The sequence below is a fragment of the Salmo trutta genome, chromosome 37 (genome assembly GCF_901001165.1).
Source record: "Salmo trutta chromosome 37, fSalTru1.1, whole genome shotgun sequence".
NCBI classification, from domain to species: domain Eukaryota; kingdom Metazoa; phylum Chordata; class Actinopteri; order Salmoniformes; family Salmonidae; genus Salmo; species Salmo trutta.
In genome coordinates this window covers 12054251-12077108 of record NC_042993.1, presented here as the reverse complement: position 1 = coordinate 12077108, position 22858 = coordinate 12054251, and the positions used below count along the sequence as shown (strand labels likewise).

At 42.5% G+C, this 22858-nt stretch overlaps 2 protein-coding genes and 1 pseudogene across 5 annotated transcripts in view; 1 reads left to right on the top strand and 2 right to left on the bottom strand.

Annotated features, from left to right (window-relative positions):
• Positions 1-70: 70 nt before the first annotated feature.
• LOC115177500 (protein SMG9-like) lies at positions 71-8936 on the bottom strand (annotated as a pseudogene).
• Positions 8086-16741, top strand: si:dkey-79d12.4 (uncharacterized). 4 transcript variants are annotated; one of them, XM_029738317.1, is made up of 4 exons: positions 8086-8482; positions 11395-11513; positions 11848-11898; positions 12730-16741. In XM_029738317.1, exons 1-4 carry the CDS (start codon positions 8383-8385, stop codon positions 16456-16458), a joined length of 3999 nt encoding a protein of 1332 aa, XP_029594177.1. In that variant the 5' UTR covers positions 8086-8382; the 3' UTR covers positions 16459-16741. The 4 variants fall into 4 exon arrangements, with proteins under 4 accessions (XP_029594177.1, XP_029594178.1, XP_029594179.1 ...); XM_029738319.1 differs by lacking the exon at positions 8086-8482 and adding an exon at positions 10218-10366; XM_029738320.1 differs by lacking the exon at positions 8086-8482 and adding an exon at positions 11019-11241.
• A 1849-nt stretch (positions 16742-18590) lies between these two features.
• LOC115177499 (intermediate conductance calcium-activated potassium channel protein 4-like) overlaps positions 18591-22858 on the bottom strand; it is a 40716-nt gene continuing 36448 nt past the window's right edge. The window contains exon 9 of the mRNA XM_029738323.1: positions 18591-18971. Coding sequence (XP_029594183.1) covers positions 18968-18971 — 4 coding nt within the window. The 3' untranslated portion in view covers positions 18591-18967. The remainder of the gene's footprint in view (positions 18972-22858) is intronic.

Below are 22858 nucleotides of genomic sequence, written 5' to 3'. Positions count from 1 at the left end.
GTCTTCCCTGTCCTTTCACAGTTCCTATCCTTGCATTCTGAAATATGAAGAAAAAATATATATATAAAAATATATTTCAGTCATTAATTTTATTTTTACACATAATAGAATGGTAATGTATTTTAATTGTTGCCTCAAACATAGCAATACATGCTGTTGATGATTAGTCGACTTTCACTGTCATTGCTGGTACATTAATAAACAACTAAGATAGCGTTCTGTACTATACAGATGACAGCCCAGACCCGTATTGTGTGCAGTGACAAATTAAATATAGGTCCATGTACCTTTGCACTTATTTGGTTTCTGTCTTTTCTGGCAGTCTGCAGTGCCAGTGTCCTCCTCCATGGTCACAATGGACACCTGCTTCTCTTCCACTGTGAACTTCAACCTGAATGAACAAAAAAAACCTGAATTGAAACTCTTAGGTGGCACATACACATTATTTACTGGTCCAAATTCACTCCCTATCCCTCCTCTTTAGCTCTGACTTAACTCTGATTTTTCTGAAGGGTCTGGATAGGTATAATCAGGAAAGTGGTGGAGCTTACACCGTATTGCTTACACCTTACACATTTACAAACATCTAAGGGTTAGGGCCAAGGGAAAAAGTTAGGGAGTGAACTGGGAATGTCTGACCCCCCCTTTTGTACACCGCTGCTACTCGCCGTTTGTTTGTCATCTATGCATAGTCACTTCGCCCCCACCTACATGTACAGATTACCTCAACTAGCCTGTACCCCTGCACATTGACTCGGTACCGGTGCCCCCTGTATATAGCCTCGTTAATGTTATTCTTATTCTTATTGAGTTACCTTTTATTATTTCTTTTTATTGTAGTCTACCTGGTAAATATTTTCTTCTTCAACTGCACTGTTGGTTAAGGGCTTGTAAGTAAACATTTCACGGTAGTCTACACGTTGTATTCGGCGCATGTGACAAATAAAGTTTGATTTGATTTGACTATGGATAAAGCCCAAATCACACGGGGAGCCTTTTTTATACGTGCGTGAACAAGCATGCTTACACTGGAAATACACTGCTCAAAAAAATAAAGGGAACACTTAAACAACACAATGTAACTCCAAGTCAATCACACTTCTGTGAAATCAAACTGTCCACTTAGGAAGCAACAATGATTGACAATAAATTTCACATGCTGTTGTGCAAATGGAATAGACAACAGGTGGAAATTATAGGCAATTAGCAAGACACCCCCAATAAAGGAGTGGTTCAGCAGGTGGTGACCACAGACCACTTCTCAGTTCCTATGCTTCCTGGCTGATGTTTTGGTCACTTTCGAATGCTGGTGGTGCTTTCACTCTAGTGGTAGCATGAGACGGAGTCTACAACCCACACAAGTGGCTCAGGTAGTGCAGCTCATCCAGGATGGCACATCAATGCGAGCTGTGGCAAGAAGGTTTGCTGTGTCTGTCAGCGTAGTGTCCAGAGCATGGAGGCGCTACCAGGAGACAGGCCAGTACATCAGGAGACGTGGAGGAGGCCGTAGGAGGGCAACAACCCAGCAGCAGGACCGCTACCTCCGCCTTTGTGCAAGGAGGAGCAGGAGGAGCACTGCCAGAGCCCTGCAAAATGACCTCCAGCAGGCCACAAATGTGCATGTGTCTGCTCAAACAGTCAGAGACTCCATGAGGGTGGTATGAGGGCCCGATGTCCACAGGTGGGGGTTGTGCTTACAGCCCAACACCGTGCAGGACGTTTGGCATTTGCCAGAGAACACCAAGATTGGCAAATTCACCACTGGCGCCCTGTGCTCTTCACAGATGAAAGCAGGTTCCCACTGAGCACATGTGACAGACGTGACAGAGTCTGGAGACGCCGTGGAGAACGTTCTGCTGCCTGCAACATCCTCCAGCATGACCGGTTTGGCGGTGGGTCAGTCATGGTGTGTGGTGGCATTTCTTTGCGGGGCCGCACAGCCCTCCATGTGCTCGCCAGAGGTAGCCTGACTGCCATTAGGGACCCGAGATGAGACCATATGCTGGTGCGGTTGGCCCTGGGTTCCTCCTAATGCAAGACAATGCTAGACCTCATGTGGCTGGAGTGTGTCAGCAGTTCCTGCAAGAGGAAGGCATTGATGCTATGGACTGGCCCGCCCGTTCCCCAGACCTGAATGCAATTGAGCACATCTGGGACATCATGTCTCGCTCCATCCACCAACACCACGTTGCACCACAGACTGTCCAGGAGTTGGTGGATGCTTTAGTCCAGGTCTGGGAGGAGATCCCTCAGGAGACCATCCGCCACCTCATCAGGAGCATGCCCAGGCGTTGTAGGGAGGTTATACAGGCACGTGGAGGCCACACACACTACTGAGCCTCATTTTGACTTGTTTTAAGGACATTACATCAAAGTTGGATCAGCCTGTAGTGTGGTTTCCACTTTAATTTTGAGTGTGACTCCAAATCCAGACCTCCATGGGTTGATAAATTGGATTTCCATTTATTATTTTTGTGTGATTTTGTTGTTAGCACATTCAACTATGTAAAGAAAAAAATATTTAATAAGATTATTTCATTCATTCAGATCTAGGATGTTATTTTAGTGTTCCCTTTATTTTTTTGAACAGTGTAGAATACATGGGAGTCAATGAGAGAAAACAGACATGATGCTGTTGACGCTCACAGCCTAAGTGTATATAGAAAGCGAAATTAGGAAGCTATTTTTCTTGCAGCATGGTGCTAGTAAAATGAGCTGAAAAAATGGTGTGCATTGTTACCTGGAACTGTGAAGTGCAGGTTAGCATTTTTCGTAATGAAACTTGTTCTGGAGGCAGCTCTGCAGAGTGGTCATTAGCTGGGACAGCCACAGTCATAAAATCAGATTTTAAACCTAACCACACTGCTAACCCTAAATTAGTGCCTTTTTATTATACAAGGAAAATATATCTTGCCCAACTATATACATAAAATACTATGCTTCCTTTTGCATATTCATACCAATTTAATCTCTATAACCTACAGCATTAAGTCTATTCTTTTTTAAAGGATTCAATCACCACCATGACAGTCAAATCTGATGTTTTGAAATGATTGTATAATCCAAAAATACGTTTTGTTTCTGGATTTGAAAATAATCCTAGTTAAGACTTATATATTAATATAATATTACTTGCCTGAAATGTAAAGGTTGTGGAATACAAAGGATTTTATACTCTTTCAGAATGTTCTTACAATATTATTGTTATTACAGCAGAAGAAGGGAGAAATAACAGAGTATATCTGTTTAATGTTAATGATTAGATCATATTTTTATCAATTCTTGTCAAGCTGCAGAAGTGTCTCGTCCTGAATCTCAGCTCCATCTTTACATAATAAACAATCAAAACATTTCAGGTAAACAGGTAACAAATACTTTAGACAATAACATATTTTTAAATAAAAATGAAGCACCGCTGTATGCTTCAACTTAATATTACTTTCACCATTTTTATCATGTTAGTCAAAGTCAGTCACTCTGTACCATCTGATTCTTCTAACACTTAGCAAGGTTATTTAAGGTTACATTGACACCTGAATCTGATCAGCTGTCCCTTTTTCTCCCTCTGTTACAAAGCCAGAGCCACCAAAGTTGAACTATCTGTAGTTCCATATCTTACCAATGAGATGGACCTCTCCTCAACATCAAGCACCTCATATCCCCACTGACTGAACCTGTGAGCCCAATAGTACTGGCACTGTCCATCTCCAGACCCACCTCCCTCTGTTTCTTCTGGTCCTCATGTAGGAAAGGGACATCCATTTCCTCCAGTATTCATAACAACAGGTTGACAGTGCTGCTTGGCCTGTAGACGGCTGTATTCAGACAGGGCTGAGGACTTCTTCACCCCGTCCCAGATACGAGCTGCATAGTGAAACCTGTCACAACATAACAGTCAAACATATTTTTGAGTACAGTTTTGCCTCATTTCCAGCTAATCACAAAATGTTTACAGTGAGTGACAGACGCGACAACACGTGTGTCCCTCTGTGCTTCCCTTACCAGTTCTTCTCTGTGAGGATGGTGTGTGACAGCGGGACATGGACAGGATTTGGCTGCGAAGCTTGGAGACCTGAGAGGAGAAGGTGGGGTGTCCTCTGTAGCCCGGGAGGAGAGAGAAGAGAGGGGCGGCCCCGGACCCTAGAACAAAACACCAAGACAAAGACATGGGTAATCAGTATAACAAAAGAATGAGAGAGAACATCCAAAGATAGACAGACGTGTGTGAAAACTAAGACATGGTATTTTCTCTGACCTGCTTTGGTTAGCCCGTGGCAGCAGGAACATGTTGACCTCTGTTTCCAGGTAGTCGCGGTCCAGTCCAGGGAAAATATTACAGTCCAGCATGGACAATGTGCCTGCATATAGAAACCAAAACATGATCAGTCATGCTAACTAAACCCATGTCTGCACACTTTATGGGGCTTTTTAATGACATTTGTCACTGCTTTGCACTTCTCACCCTTCAAAAAGATGCACGTGCAGGAATCCTAATATAGAAACAACACAATAGTATAGTGTTTAAATATGTGAATGTTGTGATAAGCCTGTTGGTACATCCTCTCCAGTCTAACCTTTGTATTTCAGATGGGAGTGGGCCATCAGCTTGTCCACTGCCATATGCATATTCTTCAAGTTTCTGGGACAGAACTCATCACGAATAGATTTGTTCTGCAGGAACACTAGACAACAGAACAATACATTATTGAGCGTTCAGTACACTGAGTCGGAACTAGAGTGTGTGTGTGTGCGCCTGTTTCTGCGTCTGTCACCTATGTGAGGGTAGTACTCTGATCCCTCTTCGGTGCCAGAGGAGCCAGTGCTGTCGTGGCTGGCTGAGGGGGTAGAGGGCTTTAACATCTCTGCTGTCTGGAGGAACCTGGTCAGAGACAATATCATCATCACCACCACCACCACAGAGACACTTCATACAACCTGGTCAGAATATTCACACAGCACAACAACATGAATATGATATCAGAACATTCCCAATGGTGTGACAGTGGAATGGATGCAAGGGTGTAAATCATTTCCCCCAAAATATTACAATGGGGATGAATGGACAAGGTAATGCCACAGCCAAAATACACTGAGACACGGAACCCCACCCTCCAATGATGATCCTATCTGCCCTGATTTGAAAACCCCATGATAAGCATTAGTGAATCAGTGCTAATGGACTCTTGTTTCCCAGACGGGTGGAGTGGTTACCTGTAGAGGTTGATGTCAGTGAACCAGTCTTGAATCACAATGACCACGTGGCACACTGTGAACAGGAAGGCAGTGATCTGAAGAGACTGATTCAAAAAGAGTGAGTTATAACACCTTGAGAGAACAGTAGAACTTACAAACCGACTTCAACATACAGTACGGGAACACGTTATGCAAACAGACAGATGTTTTAAGACTGAATCGTAAGACTGGATCAGATTAGACAGAAAGTAGCTCTCCTTTAGAGCCTCTGTTGCCCAGTGCCCCCTGCTGGCCCCTCATTGACCTGCATCTCCACATAGGTGTGAGGGAGTTTGTACTCTGGAGCCAGCTTGCGGTCGTTGTTGATGAGGTGATCCAAAATGGAGGGGCTGAGAATGGGCTGGAGGAACACATAGGGCAGAGGAACATATTGGCATAGAAAATAACATTGGAGAAAGAGGAATGGTATATGGATAAATACAAAATTAGAGATAGAGCGAATCGCCTTAACCGCTGATGCTTTAATCTGACCTGTGTGTCCAAGAAGATGACTCTTTCCTGGGTAATGTAGAAGTCAATACCAGTGCTCTGGTTCCCTCCTCTCTCTTTGATCTCCTGAGTCTGGGCCCTGAACACATAGCCCCTACACAAACACACACAGGCGTGTCAGACACAGGGATACAATACAACCATTTTTTACCATTTACTTTCAAATTGAATTACATTTGTTTAGAATATAACAATTTACAATACAATTTTCCCCGTCTTTATAGATGGAAAGAGCTCCACGTAAGGAGGTGCCAAAAGAACAATACCTTTGGTCTTCTTCAGGTGCGTTGGCAGACAGGAGAGACATGATGGTGGATTTCCCTGTTCCCTGCAGGCCAATGACTCCCACTACCAACATGTCTGTCTGGTCCCTTAGGTACTGTAACACAGGACAACAACATCTCTGTCTGGCTCAGTGTTTCCTCTGGAAAAATGTGTAGCAATGGGGAAAAGGGTCGCAGTGGAGGGGGTTAACAGGGGGGTCCAGGTCTCCCCGGATAATATTTATGTATAAGGACTGAAAAGCACAGTTCCTGCGATTTTTTTAAAAGGCCATTCTTCTCCAAAATGAATGAAAATAAAATTATGCTGACATCATCTGAATGATAATTTCCACCTTCAGAAATGAGCCCAATAACATATTGGTCAAATAATTTGTATATATTGGACCATGCATATAGCCTATGCACGGTCCATATTATCAGGAATGCTATTAGCAATAAACATTATCTCCTGTAGCCCAACCAATAAAAGGCATAGTGGCTAGAAATAAATTGGCTGAAAATGGTGTCGCTATCTGCATTTTCCCTATTGATCTAATCATTAGCTAGATCCCAAATGGGATATTTTAACTAGTTAGCATCATATTGATGAATTTTGTGTCCCCAAAAAATATTTTTGAGGTAGGGTGGCGTTTTACCTCAAGCTACCCTAAAATTGACCCATGTTATATTCAGTCCCCCTTTTCCCTATGCACTCACAAAAAAAGTGCTGAGCGGTAAGGTGCTTAACCATTGAGCTCCTAAAAACTCTGGGTTTAAAATGGTGCAGTTCACACATATTTAGGTGTTGATAAATAAATAAAGTTGCAATGGTATGCTTAACAAAGTCCATTAAAACATCAGTCCCTGTGATTGCATTATGAATTGTTGTGCATTGGCTGCTTGTCAGAATGCATGTTTACCTCCCAATGGCACTAGCAACTTAAAATGTGCCTTGAGAGGAATATTTATCTCGCATTTGAACGCACAACAACAAACCGATTAGGTAAATAGATAAACTGTTATACTATGGGGTTGTCTGGTTTTTCTATTCATTACTCGTTTATTTTGCAGAGGAAAAGTTAATGTGGACTGTTCTAGCATCTTCAAAGTGCCACAGCTAAATGACTGCAGCAGAAACACTGATCTGGTCCCCTATGTACTGTAACACAGGACAGCCTGGCTACGGATATGTTACACATATGTATGGCATGACAACGATAATCAGAAGAGCTTTACCTCCATGGCGCTCTCACACCAGTTCATCTGATCGTCCACCAGCTTGATGCTATGCTTCATCTTCTCAGGGGGACGAGCTTGATCTGGCCAATCACAGCTGTAAGTAACGTGCATGTGTTAGAGATTGTATTCACTGCTACAGTAAATAAACGCTTATAATGGCTAGGGTAATGCTGGTGATCAGTAGACATGTTCTGCATCCATGGTGGTCTGAGGCCTTTCTGTCATTGTCTGTGTTATGTCTCTGGTCACTGATGACACCAGTAAAGAAAGCAATGGTCTTTAACCAGTATTGACTCACGGTCCACAGCACCACCTTACCCGTTCTCCAGGGGGTTTGGCCAGTATGATGGGGGTCTTCTGAAGGAGTGGTCCTGGACGCTCCTCACTGGCATCCTTCAAAGACAAGAGAAGAACTACAATAAACTAAGGAAGCCCATAGAGATCATTTTCCTGCATAGGAAAGCCGTGCACTCTTGTTCTTACTCTGTGTTCTCTGGGGACATATTCTCGATCTCGACTGGGACCAGAGAGGTTTTGCCCCGGGGGACCCACATCCCTGTCTTGGCGCCGCCTTCTCCTCCTTCCCTGTCCGTACATGCCGGGTTGACTGTGGCCAGATTCTGACATGTTGCACACTGTGGTCAACTGTCAAAATAAAATGGGAACAGATAGCTACAACATCAGTTCAAATGTAATGGATACTGCTCTACTGATATGCAGCAGCTAGCTACAGTAACATAAATATATTTAGGTGGAATGGATCTGATGAGTGGCTCTATTCACAATTCCTGGCTCTGAAAAGCGGAAGTAGCTGCAGGTGGGTAGACGCACTTCCGGCAACAGAAATGCCAATGGCGGACTCGAGAAACATACGTGTTTGTAGTGTCCCGCAGTGCTCAAATTCCAAACAAAAACAGTCATATATCCCCCGAGCATTGATGAATTGAAGAAGTGGGGGCATGCAATTAGAAGAGACTTTAAGATACGCCGAGGAAGCAAATTCTGTATATGTGCAACTTACACTTCAACCCTGGCGACTATCTTCTTTCGTCAGACCGCAAGGGTCTGAAACCGGGGGCTGTTCCTAGACGTTTCCAATGAAACGACTATCATCCCGCAACAACGCGGGAATCTGGATATGAAAGGGCAAACTCTCGTCTTGGAGTTGATGTTCGAGAAACCGAGAACCAGGAGCCGGACACTTAACTGTGACCACGACTATGCGAAACCTCCTCTTGGTAAGTGGTGAATGTCTATTATTATTATTATTAGCTAGATCAACTCGCTGTCCAGGTAAAGTGAACAGGAACATTCTAAATAGAAGATATACCTACTACACGAACAGTCATGAACAAACCATGGAAATTGCCATAGTTGTAGCCGGGAAAATTACAATGATTTAATGAACGCTAGTCTTTCCAGGCCAACGACGCATATTTAAAACACTTTCACTCGTCTTTCATTTTACAATATACATAGTTATTTCATTAACACTTACGATTAATTAGGTTTTCATGAAGGATTCGCTACTTGCTTTCCAGATAGAATCCACAAAACGGACACAAAAACAGACGGTAACGCTGAAGTACATCTCTCAAATCTTTCGTTGGGAAACGAAGCCAGCTGACTAGGCTACATTAGTTCCGGGCAGTTCAATGTGGTTTTGCTGCACGACAGGGGCGTATTCATTATGCCGATTCTTTTGCAAAACGAAAAACGTTTTGCAACGAATACGAGAGTTTCTATTGGACAAATTCAAATAGGTATGTGCTAGGTCCCTCCCCGTTTCGTTCCGTTTCCTCTGTTTTCAACCGTTTGTTTCTTAAACGTTAAACTGTTTCCGTTGCAAGACGTAAGGAATTACAACCCATAATTCCATGTTTTGTACACTGATTGGAGTTCCAACGTTTGTAAATGCAGTGTAAAATGTGGTTAGTAAATTGTAGCACCGTTCATGTAGTTCGGGCATACTTTTAGCTAATCATACTATTTTATTTATATACAATTATTTATATTTATATATATATATATATATATATATATATATATATATATATATATATATATATATATATATAACAGGCCTGGAGAAATAGGGTGTCACATGTTGATGACAATTTCAGATGGATTTTGAAATGTCCTCTAAGTGAACCTAGAATAAATCATGTGAATAGGCTTAAATGCACAGTGCACAGACTTCAAAGCAATACAGGCATGTCTGATGAGCCAGTGCCCTGAAAACATTTTATTTTGTTGTAGATGGTAATTAGATGGAAACCCATTTAACTTGTATTTTTATTCGGTACATGGGAATTTAACAATATATAGAATTTGAATGTGCACTACGTCATCACGCACAGTATTTTGTCTGCAACAAATCAATTTGTTTGAAACATCTCTGGTGGGAAAATGCGCATATTATTTTTATGCGGATATTGGAATATTCGCATGAAAATCTGTCACCAATTGGATGGAAGCCTAGCTAGTGATGCAAAACTGAATAAATAATAATCAAATAGAACCACGTGTTTTTTGTTGTTGTTGGCCTATATGGTATGATACCATATACTAATGCAGAAGGTTTCATGACTTTATTATTGCCATTAGATTGTTCCATTAAGCTGTGAAGATAAAAGTGTTCTACATATACCCTAAAAATAGTAATTTAGCTACTTAACAACAATATAGTCCTATTTTTACTAATTTAAATTCCCCACTTAGCTAATAAAATAGGCCTAATAATTAATTATTACATAATAAAAATGGCATAGTTGAAATGACATCAAAACTTGGCATCACATTTAAATCATAAATTACAGAAGGCCCTTATGGACAGAGGTTACATTATGGTAAACAAAGGTACAGTGTGTCATTTCTACAGTAGTATGTGTAGCCTAATTATGAATTTGTTTATTTGTTTGTTTTTTGCAAATGTGTGGAAATCGTTAAGTATAATATGAATACTGGGAGTTGTAGTATAGCGTTTACAAAGATGGCCACTGGTGCATACTGGGAGCTGTAGGCTTCACATTGACTCCACCCATTCCTGTTAAAACAGGAAATAGAGAATAAATGATGGAAGCCAAAGCAGGGAATTTTAACGTTTAAAAAGGACATAAAAGGTAATGTTTTTACAAATGTTGCTATTGTTATGTACAATTCGTAGTAGGTGTTATCTATGGAATTTAAGTCCAAAAATAAACGATCAATGCCAATTTCGCACGTGCACCAAACCAACAGCATTATCGAATGGGGGAACGCGCTCTCTCGATCGATAACAACAGCATTGAGCGCGTCATTACATCGGAGAGAAATTGTTACGTGATCCTCACATTTGAGAGTTAACTTGTACGTTAGTGGGCGATCTAGCTACACACCTGTGTAGTCTGAAGTACATAATTGGAATAACTTGTTGTCTCATATCTTGTTAGGGGTGTATTCATAACGTTATTCTGTTAGAAATCGTTTCGGAAACGGAAGCAAACAAAACGTGGCGGGACCTACCAGAATTTGTCCAATTTGCAACTGTTTGGACTAATGATTACACCCTAGGTTGTCTGAATCAAAAATCTGTTTTTATAACTTTTTAAGTGGCTATCTGTGTAGCCTAGCTAACGCTAGTACCAGCAGAGATGAGATCTAACCTTTATTTAACTAGGCAAGTCGGTTAAGAACAAATTCTAATTTACAATGACGGCCTACTCCGGCCAAACCCGGACGCTGCTGGGCCAATTATGCGCTGCTCTATGGGACTCCCAATCACGGCCGGATGTGATACAGTTTGGTTTCGAACCAGGGACTGTAGTGACACCTCTTGCACTGAGATGCAGTGCCTTAGACCATTGCGTCACTCGGGCGCTTAGCTGGACAATATAATGGAAGTTAGCAACCCTCTTGGCCAATATTAGCAACATTTTGCAGAAAGTGACATTAGAACTAATATTTTGCCTTTGGGAGATTAACTATTACAGTCTTCACAGTAATGCTAAAGAAACTGGTAACTAACCCTTCTTTTATCTGTGGTAATATTGTAGCAAGTTATTCTGACTTTCTCCATGTCACTATATCATCTCTATGTGTGTCTGTCAGTCACTGTCTGTCTGGCTGTCTGTGGATTTCTCTTTGCTTACTTTGTCCCTCAAAAATGTAGGGAGCCAGTATACGGTTGCTATGGAGATGGCTCCGGAAGACATAGTGATTCAGGAGACCTTGGGGGCAGAGGTGGAGCTACTGGAGGATGTGATCAAAGGCCACAAGCAGAGCCCACCGGTGAGTTGTTTAAACAGAGTTGATGCAGGCCAGAGACTACAGTTATCAATGATATCCTATGTGTTCACAGTGGGATGTCATCCATCCCAAATTATGTACAGAGGGAGAGTACATCTAATTTTGATGGCTGTCAATTTTGATAATTTTTTTGAGGAATTTTTCATTGTTTACATTTTCAACCCAAATTCCCTTTCAATCGATTCAGTCTGGCATGGAAATGGTATTGTCTCTGTATCCCACTTGAATGTATCCCTATCTATACTTCTCTCTTTTCTCTCTCTCAATGCCCTCTCCATTGGCTGCCTTGTTATTTTCTCTCTTTTCTCATCTGCAGGACAGGGAACCCTCTGAAAATCTCAGCTTTATTTCTACACCTGTACACTTGGTACTTTTTATATGTTTTCCTTATGTATGCTATTAAAGGAGAAGTTCACTCTTTCGAACCAAATCTGTATTTGGCATGTTATAGAAGTACCCAGACACTTTTTTTTTGGCGATTTCATTTGTTTTTGAGGAGGGTACCCCACAAGCGATATACTTCCTCATGCTTGTTCAGCAGTTGCAGGGGCATTATAAAACATGAACAAAGGCTCCAAAAACACCTAAGTACGTATTTTCTTTGAAAAACACCAACTCTCTCAGTATAGCGATGCAGGTCTTTAGATGTTGTACACATGAAATTGTGTGATTCCGAACTTTATCCGCAACGTTATATTTCATTTTGTGTGACTCGAGCGATACTTCTCCATGTAACCCATGATACTTTTCCCTGTGCGTTTGCGCAGGCTACACGGAGAAGTGGCACAGATAGATAGGGGAAACTGCTCGAGTCGCACAAAATGGAGTATAATGGCGTGATTAAAGTTAGGAATGACAGAATGTCATGTGTATTGCTGGTGGGGTAAGTTTGTCAAAAACAAGTGAAATCACAGTGTCTGCATACTTCTATAAAATGCCATTTACATACAAAATACAGAACTTATTCTTTAATGAACTGATTAAGAAAACCTACTCTGGCTGTTAGGCTTTGAGTATGCTGTATCTTTCTGTAGACTGTTTCCAAGGCTCTATTTATTGACGTTCACCAGTGTCTGCCTCATATCTAACAATTGGCAAACAATAATATATTTGTGGTCAGTCAAAACTCATCACTTTGTAAACTATTGATTCATTTACTCACTTTGTCTCTAATAAGTAATTTTGCTGTGAATTGCAGGAGATCCCCAGGGTTTCTGTGCCACGCCCATTCTCCATGCCAGAGGACTCGAGTGAAGATGACTGTGACCTGTCAGGGGACAGCGTCTCTGCTTACGGCATGCATTCCATGGAGCTGGGGGGAAAGTGCTGGGAATGTGGCGTGCAATTTGAGTCTGGCCAGGAGTTGATTGAACACTTTGAGAGCCACAGGTCCAAGGTCTCAACGTCCTGCAACATCTGTCTGGTGACTTTCAGTCGCACAATATCACTGGCCATGCACCTAGTCAATGCACACCCAAACTCAGTCCTCCATTGCAGCAACTGCCAGCTGCATTTCAGCAACTTGTGGGATCTCAACAAGCACATAGGAATACACTTGTTCACCGAGTTGTTAAATACATCCCTTGGGGACATCTCAAATAATGGCTTGAATAGCAGTGAAGAGACTTTAAAGGGACAGTATACTCTACCTTCTGCCTTGGCCCTCAAACATGACAACTCAAATGATTGCTTGAATGGAAGTGAAGAGACTTTAAAGGGACAGCATACTGTTCCTTCAGTGGTGGCTCTTGACCATGAGGACACCTCAAATGATGGCTTCAGTGGAAGTGAGGAGACTTTAAATGCACAGTCTACTCCACCTTCAGCGGTGACCCTAGACCATACATACAGCATGGAAAGCAATGGGAGAGTGACAAAGACAAGACATAGGTTGGAGGAATCAGGGGAGGAGGAGGAGAAGGAAGATGTCAAACCAGACCCCTCCATTCTGACTCCCTCACTGAGGATCTGTGTCAAACTGGAGAGAGGGGTTGAGGTTGATGGCGCCCCCCTCCAGTGGGATGAGGGGATGAGCGATGGAGAGGGTGGTGAACATAGCGAAGACACTGAGAGCGCTGGAGGAATAGACAACGACAGGTTAACAGAGAGCAGCGGGGAAACGGATATTGATGAGGAGGACATCAGGCTGAGTGAAGAGGAGGAGGAAATGAAAAGCAAACAGGGGGAGGATAGGAAGAATGACATCCACAGTGAAAAAGAGGATGAGGATGCTGAGATGCTTATTGACCAAGATGGTGAGCCCTCCTCGTCTGAGCGGGAGTCAGAATTTGACCCAGAAGAGTTATCAGATTCTGACTCGGGGTCCAGCAGCGCTGGGGAATCCAGTGGGTCTTCTTACACTCCTGTACGCACACGGAACGTCAAGACCCGGCCATCCTGGACTAAGCAGCCCAAGACCAAGTTGTCCCAGGTCAAGCCTTATTATTGCAACTATTGTGCCAAAGGACCGTATCATAATATGGAATTTCATGTGAAGACCTGCAATATGAAGAAGGACTTTCAATGCTCTTTATGCCAAGCAGTCTTCCCTACCGAGATGGCCATGTTGGACCATCAGGTTCGGACTCACTCTGAAGCCATATCGGGTCAAATGTACGCCTGTGAGTTCTGCCGTCAGGTCTTCCCCGATCTGGCCATCTACAAAAACCACAACTGTCCCAAAAAAGAAACATCCCCCCCATATGTCCCTGATCCCACTACGTGTATCTACTGTGGAACAGGGCCATTCACTAATATGGACGTTCATTTGAGAGGCTGCAGTTGGAAAGGTCTTACATGCACTGAGTGCAGAGTACTCTTCCATAATAGGAAGGCCCTGCAGAACCATAACGTTTCGGTTCACGGACAACTTTCCACTATGTGTGCTGTTTGCGGCAGAGGGCCATTCACTGATATGGACTTCCATTTGAGGAGCTGTTCTAGGGATTGGTCCTTCCAATGCTCTGAGTGCAAAGTCCAATTTCCTTCTGAGAAATCCCTGGTGGACCATAATCTTAAATATCACAGTGCCACATCAAAGACCTCTGACCAAGGTGTCTGTGTTTATTGCGGCAGTGGACCATTCTATAGTCTGGACATCCACATGAGGACCTGCTCTAAGCAGAAGGGCTTAAAATGCTCTGTGTGCAAAGTTTTTTTCCCTACTGAATCGGTCCTGGCTGATCATATGGTTTGCTATCACAGCACCCCATACCATGTCCATAGAACCCCATACCAAGTCCAGAGCATCCCATACCATTTCCAGAGCACAGACTCCGAGACCCCTGAAGGTACCTGTTTTCATTGTGGCAGAGGTCCATTCACTAGTCTGGATATCCACTTGAGGACCTGCTCTGGGAAGAAGGGCTTCAAATGCTTTGTTTGCAACGTTTTCTTTCCTACAGAAACGGCCCTGGCCGGCCATAAGGTTCTCGTTCACAGTATCCCATCAGAGACCCCTGACAATGGTACCTGTGCCCATTGTGGCAAGGGGTCATTCACTAATCTGGACAACCACATGAAGACCTGCTCTAAGAGGATATGCATCCAATGTTCTGTGTGCAAGTTTTTCTTTCCTGGTGATGTCCTGGCCAACCATATGATTTCCTATCACAGTACCAAATCCCAAGTTCAGAGCCCAGTCACAGAGACGCCTGACAAAGGTGCCTGTGTCCGTTGTGGCAGAGGGCCCTTCACTAGTCTGGAACATCACATGAAGTACTGCAATAAGCAGAAGGGCATCCAATGCGTTATGTGTAAAGCTTACTTTCTTACTGAGGGCAGTCTGGTGGACCATATTGTTTTGGCTCACGCTGACAAGCTGGTCACCCAAGCTGGTGGGTCCTCCGCTACGACTTTCTCCTTCGTACCCATGGCTATCTCTACCACCTCAGGCCAGCAGAGCCCCAGTAGCTCCACCCTGATGTGTTACAGTAGTGGCATCAAGGAGCTGAAACGACTGGCCCCAGTCCCCGTGGCTGATCAGGGCCCCAGTGCAGTTGGCCAGCTAACACCTGCTGGACAGTCTACTGTGTCTCTGCCTAGGGTAATGCTGTCTACCACCACCTCTTCCCAGCCAGCTGTTCCTGTGGTGGCCACCTTGCTCTTTGACAACACTGGTGGTGGTCCAGGGAAAATGGCCAGGCTGGTCCCAGTGGCCCCACAGACCAACCCTCCCAAACCGCATGTCCCGGCACCCACGCAGACCAACACAGCAAAGCCCATTGGGCAGTTCTCTAACCTTCTGCAACAGACTGTCCATCAGGCACAATCTGTCCAACAGCAGACACCCAGGCCCATGGCCCTAGCCATGGACCCTATCAGATCCCCCACCACCCCATCCCCTAGACCTGTCTCAGCCTCTGCCCCGGGGAAAATCACCATGATCCGCCTCTCACCTGTCCCTACCCCCCCTCTAGCTCAGTCTTCCCCCCTTACCCTTGCCTTTGCCCCAGTCCCTCTAAGCATAATGTGTATGTTTGTGAATAGAAGTAAGGAGCTGGCCCTGGAGAAACGCATGAAGATGAGCTGGCGCTCTAAGGGCACCTACACCTGCCGCCAGTGCGGCGCCATCTCGCAGCAGCCCTCGCTCAGTGTGAAGCACCGCTACCTCCACCGGGGCTCCCGGCGGTACCGCTGCCACTGTGGTAGGTCGTTCCTGCGGCGGCTGCACCTCCTGCGCCATTACCTCCAGCACGCCCAGGCCACCCGCTACATATGCACTGCCTGCGGGGAGACCTTCGACGGGGCAAAGTGCCTCGCACAGCACATGGTTGGCGCTTCCAACACGACTAGATGTCCAGGTGACAGCATAACTTTGAAGCTGAGGAAAGAGTGCCGGATACCCTTCTCCTGTCACTGTGGGCAGGTGTTTTGTAGGCCCGCTGCTTTTCTCTGGCACAAACTGAAAAACACCCAAAGGACTTAACACTGAAATGGGCCCACAGCAGGGCCCAGGCTAGGCCCTATTCAATGCAGTGGTTTTTACATGGCTCACACAGACAGGCAAGCCTATCATTTACTATGCTTAAGGGTAGAGGAGGACAATGCAGTTTGTGGACTTGTTTGACTTTTTTCACTGTGAATGAAAGATGATTCCTTAAGAAATAATCTATGTATGTATTGGTTTAAAATGTGTTTTCACTTCCACTAAAACGTTCTGTTTTCACCAAAAGAGCAAAAATACAATCATATTAAAATTATATATTTGACTTGAGTTGTCTTTGTAAGAGGTCATAGGGTACATTAGGAAGACTAAAGCATTATCATTAATTCGGTTCCATGAGATGGCCATATTATAAGTAGGTTATGATTTAGCTGGTAGAACAATACTCATTCAAATACTTCCACTCACCAAAGGCTTTTTAATTGTCAGAAGACCAGAAAATGTATTTACAATGCATGGTTTTATCATGTGCAAAAGAAAAGCTGTAAACTCTTTCAGTTATCGTTTTTGCAGAATCTATCCTTTAGTAAGCGGATTTCACAATATTACCTGTACATGTTATCCTCATGTTAAAAAAAACAAAATCTATATTTTTAAAGAATTACATATCTTAACTCCAGTTAATGAAAATGCAGAAGTCCAGTTTAAATACAACCATGGGAATAGTTGTCCTCACAAGGTGCTTGATTTGGTAATGCTCCAGATTACCAGCCTTACCATTGGGGCTGGAGAACGGGTACAATTTGTGGATTCACAAAGTAAATGACATAAATTATGCATATAAGACACTGCAGTGCCTCTGACCCATATTTCCCCATTCACACTTGAGTGCAACATGTATTGAGAGCTGTGTTCTAAAAATGCACCCTCATTTAAAGACTGGCCACTTTTAATCCTACCTGTGTACTAAGTATAATTTGGCCGTTACTAGTCCAAAAACAATCCATGTCACAAGTATTGTTTGGTAAAAGATTTCAAAAGTTTTTAGACTGATGATGTATTACCCATAGGCTGCCACAGAGACCCGAGAATAAGACATAGTTTGCCATTCATTCATGTCTGGTGTGTGATTGTCATGCATGTACATATCCTCTGGGAGGAGCTGTTACATCAGAATTAGAATAACAGTGAGCAATGTCTCCATGTACTTTATGCAGGTTGACGTTTATTGTCGTGAGTCTTGCCCTGGAAGCAGAACTGAGCGGTTTCCACTCGATGGGCCAGCTACAAAGTCAAAATTGGCTATATTGTAAAAATGAATGAAAACCAAAATTTGGTTTGGCAGTGTGGTTAGGTTTCAAATCAGATTTTATGACTGTGGCTGTCCCAGCTAATGACCACTCTGCAGAGCTGCCTCCAGTACATGAGTCATCCCAATAAATATCAGCCTGCATACTTTATTAGGCTATGCCACTTGTCTCTTGATCGTTATGAGAACAGCTTAACTATGTAAACTGACTGCTTCCCCATACAATCATCCTTAAGACAGCAATATATGTTGGGCCTTAACAGTCTAGATTAGTTCTTTATGGGAAAGAGTCTCTGTTAAATTCAGAGTCTACTTTGGTAACTCCACAGTACCCTAGGGAGTGTTTGAGCGGGCAGCCCTTGAGACATGGCAACTGACTAGCAGTTTATCCCTCTGACTGAGGCTGTGTGAAGAGAAATTGTGTTTTATTTCCTAATCTAACAAAATGGAGAGGATTAGAACAGTTAGAGAACAGAGATGTGTATTTTATAAGTGACCAGCAGCTCTCTCCAGTAATAAGGCAGTTGTCCCATACACTGGTGCCTCTGAGGATGTCACCTCTTTATACTTCCTGTTAGGAAAAACGTGTGGAATAACCGTTGTGTTTTACTTGTGGAAAAAGGTATGATTGAAAGACGCTTTGAGGGAGGTTGTCAATAATGAGTGGCATTCAAAGTTCCCCTCACATTTAAAATGCTGTTTAAACCTCTCGTTCCATAGGAACCAGGCATTATGTTTAGGAGCCTCCAATGTAACTTGTAACACTAATATCAGGAGTTAGGGGACTTACTTTACAGAGCCATCATAGGGTGAACCCATAGAGCCACTCCCTCTGAGATGACACAAGCTACAGAACCAGAGGCCATGTTACTGGAGTTCTTAATTGAGATTGTTAACACAAAACTTTGTACATTAAACACATCTGATAAAAATACACCAGTCATCTATATCAGACCCCGCTGTAGTAAAATGAAGTCCTTTTTCTTTTTTGTCTTTACAAGTACGAGTCGTTGTGCGTAGAGTCCATTCAGCCGCTGGGTCAGAACATGATGCCAGCCTTGGTCCTGGCAGTAGCCCAAGTGGTGCAGCAGGCCAAATGTTAAATGCAGCTTTGGGGGAGAAGAGGATTCCCATCCCGGTCTGAACGAAATGACAGAAGGCTGGTAGCATCCATATTTAGTCTTTGGGAAAGGCCTGCAGCGAGTGTGGTTCACCCAACCACCACCACCACACAGCCACGAGTCACCTGTAGAGAGGGAGAATAGTTAGAATCTACAGTGCAGGTTATTCTCAAGCATGTTCATATCAAGTTTGGTTGTGATAGTTAAAGGTGCTAGACATTTTTTATTTTATTTTTGCATTGTAATTTTAGAAAATGTCCATAATATATCTGGTGCTAATAGTGGAATGATACTGTTTCACACTTACTTACCCACCAGTGTTGTGTTTGGCAGTGATATTCGCCTATTGTTTTCTACTGCCGGAGCGGCATCTGTTGTCAAACTGTGGAAGCTGTTTGGACTTTGGCTGTGTTATCTAGTTGACAAAACAAGCACTGAATAGTGTAGGGAGTCATTGTACCATCTAAACGTTGTGAAATATATTTTCAATATATCATTTTTACCGCTGTTTAAAGCTGGTGGACCAAAACCGGAAGTAACAGCTGTAAAAACAATATTTTTTGTTATTGAAAATATATTTCACAGTGATTTAGTGCCATGATTCCTTACACTATTAAGTGCTTGTTTTCTCACATAAACGGAAAATGCAACCAGGAAATGACAGAGCGATTTCCACTAGATAACACAGCCACAAAGTCGGAACAGCTTTGACAACAGATGCCACTCTGGCTGGAGAAATCAATAGGTGAATATCACAACACTGGCGGATAAATAATACTGTGAAACACTATCATTCCACAATTAGCGCCAGATACTGTATATTATGGACATTTTCTGAAATTACAAACAAATCCCTATTTGTAGCACCTTTAAGGTCTACTGTAAAAATTGCTTAGGTTTTGAAATGGTCTAATCTCAGGGTTGTGTTTGGGTTGTGGAAGTCTTACCTATACCTGATATACAGTAATGGTTGGGGTTGTGTTAGCTGTACCTGATATGAGTTTTGTATTTATTAAGGATCCCTATTAGCTGCTGACTAGGAAGTAGCTACACTTCTTGGGGTCCAAACAAGATGAAGGCGATTACATCGCAAAAAATTGAACGGTACATCATACAACACATTATTACACCACTACTCTACCACTACATACAGTATCTACAATACAAAATGCATAATACCACAATACAACAACATTACAATGTGTGTGCGTGTGTGTGCGTCTCTTTACAGTCCACGTTGTTCCATAAGGTGTAGTTTTCTGTTTTTCAAATCAGATTTTTACTGTTTGCATGAGTTAATTGATGTGCAATAGAGTTCCATGTAGTCATGACTGTGTAGTACTGTGCGTTTATCGGTGTCTGTTCTGGACTTGGAGACGGAAGAGACCCCTGGTGGTATGTCTTGTGTGGTATGCATGGGTGTCTGAGCTGTGTGCTAGTCATTTAAACAGACAGCTTGGTGCTTTCATCATTTCATCATCATACCTCTCACAAAGACAAGTAGTACTAGTGATGCAGTCAATCTCTCCTCTACTTTGAGCCATGAGAGATCAACATGCATGTTATTGATGTTAGCTCTCTTTGTACATTTAAGGACCAGCCGTGCTGCTCTGTTCTGGGGCAACTGTAATTTTCCGATGTCCCTCTTTGTGGCACTTTACCATATGACTGGGCAGTAGTCCAGCAGCAACAAAACTAGGGCCTGTAAGACTTGTTTTGTTGATAGCGATGTCAAGAAAGCACAGCAGTGCTTTTTACGCACAGACCTCTCCACATTTTTGCTACCGTTGCATCAATATGTTTTGACTGTGACAGTTTCTAATCCAGGATTACACAAAGCAGTTTAGTCTCAACTTGCTCAATTTCCACATTATTCATTACAATATTAAGTTGAGGTTTAGGGTTTAGTTAATGGTTAGTCACAAAGTTTTTGAAATATTTAGGACTAGCTAAAACTGACAGCAGGTCTTTGTTGTGTTGCAGTGATTTCACTTGCTGTGGTGGCTGACGTGTATGATGTTGTCATCAGCATAAATAGACACACAGGCTTTGCTCAGTGCCAGTGGCATGTCATTAGTAAAGATTTAAAAAAGTAAGGGGCCTAGACAGCTGCCCTGGGGAATGCCTGCCTCTACCTGGATTATGTTGGAGAGGCTCCCATTAAAGAACACCCTCTGTGTTCTGTTAGACAGGTAATATTAAATCCACAATATAGTAGAGGATGTAAAGCCATAACACATTTTTTCAGCAACAGATTATGATCGATAATGTCAAAAGCTGCACTGAAGTCAAACAAAACAGCTCCCACAGTCTTCTTATTATCAGCCAATCATCAGTCATTTGTGTAAGTGCTGTACATGCTGAGTGCCCTTCCCTATATGCGTGATGAAAGTCAGTTGTTAATTTGTTTACTGTGAAATAGCATTGTATCTGGTCAAACACCATTTTTTCCAAAAGTTTACTAAGGGTTGGTAGCAGGTTGATTGGTTGCCTGTTTGAACCAGTAAAGGGTGTTTTGCTATTATTGGGTAGCGGAATGACTTTTGCTTCCCTCCAGGCCTGAGGGCACACACTTTCCTGTAGGCTTAGATTGAAGAGATGACAAATAGGAGTGATAGTGTAGTCTACCATCATCCTCAGTAATTTTCCATCCAAGTTGTCAGTCCCAGGTGGTTTGTCATTGTTGATAGACAACAATTATTTTTTCACCTCTTCCACACTCACTTTACATAATTCAAAATTACAAAAATTTTCCTTCATAATTTAGTCAGTTATTCATGGATGTGTAGGGGCAGGGTTTGTTGTTGGCATGTCATGCCTACATTTTCTAATCTTGCCAATGAAAAAATCATAAAAATAGTTGGCAATATCAGTGGGTTTTGTGATGAATGAGCCATCTGATTCAATGAAGGATGGAGCTGAGTTCGGCTTTTTGCCCAAAATCTCATTAAGGTGCTCCAAAGCTTTTTACTGTCATCCTTTATATCATTTATCTTTGTTTCATAGTAAAAAATGTTCTTATTTTTGTTTAGTTATGTAACATTTTTTATTTTATTTAACCTTGTTTTAATTATGCAAGTCAGTTAAGAACAGATTCTTATTTACAATGTCGGCCTACCAAAAGTGAAAAGGCCTCATGCGGGGACGGAGGCTGGGATTAAAAATATAGGACAAAGCACACATCATGACAAGAGAGACACTACATAAAGAGAGACCGAAGACAACACATCATGGCAGAATCAGATGACAACACAGCATGGTAGCAACACATGACAACAACACATGACAACAACCCTCAATTTACAGTAAGTTTGCCAATCGGCTGTGCAGCTAGACTTATTTGTCATTTCTTTTGCCTCATCCCTCTCAACCAGGGATTTGACAGTTTTTACATTCATTTTCCTAATGGGTGCATGCTTATTAGTAACTGGAATAAAGCAATTTCATCAAATGCAATGTCCGGTTGCTCCTCATTACAAACCACAGACCAGTAAATTTTATTTACATCTTCAACATAGGAATCATTACAAAACCTTGGTAGGATATCTTATACACTATATTAGGCCCAGCCTTTGGTTTTCCTAGATATAACTTCTATATTTTGATCACTATATCTGATGGATGTGTAGATTTCTGCAGCATTAGTAAAGATGTGATCAATACATTTGGATGATTTCATTCCTGTGCTGTTTGTAAATACAGTGGTATGTTGATTGATAACCTCAACCAGTTTGCAGACACTTGTTATAGTTTGAGGCTTTGTCTTGAGTGGACAGCTTGATGAATGCCTGTCAATTTTTAGGTTACCCAGAAAATATACTTCTCTGTTGATATCACATACATTATCAAGCATTTCACACATATTGTCCAGATAGTGACTGTTAGCACGTGGTTGTATTGTGGTTGGGTTAACTGTACCTGATATACAGTATGTGATGTGGTTGTGTTAGCTATACCTGATCTCAGGGTTGGGGTTGTGTTAGCTATACCTAATCTCAAGGTTGGGGTTGTG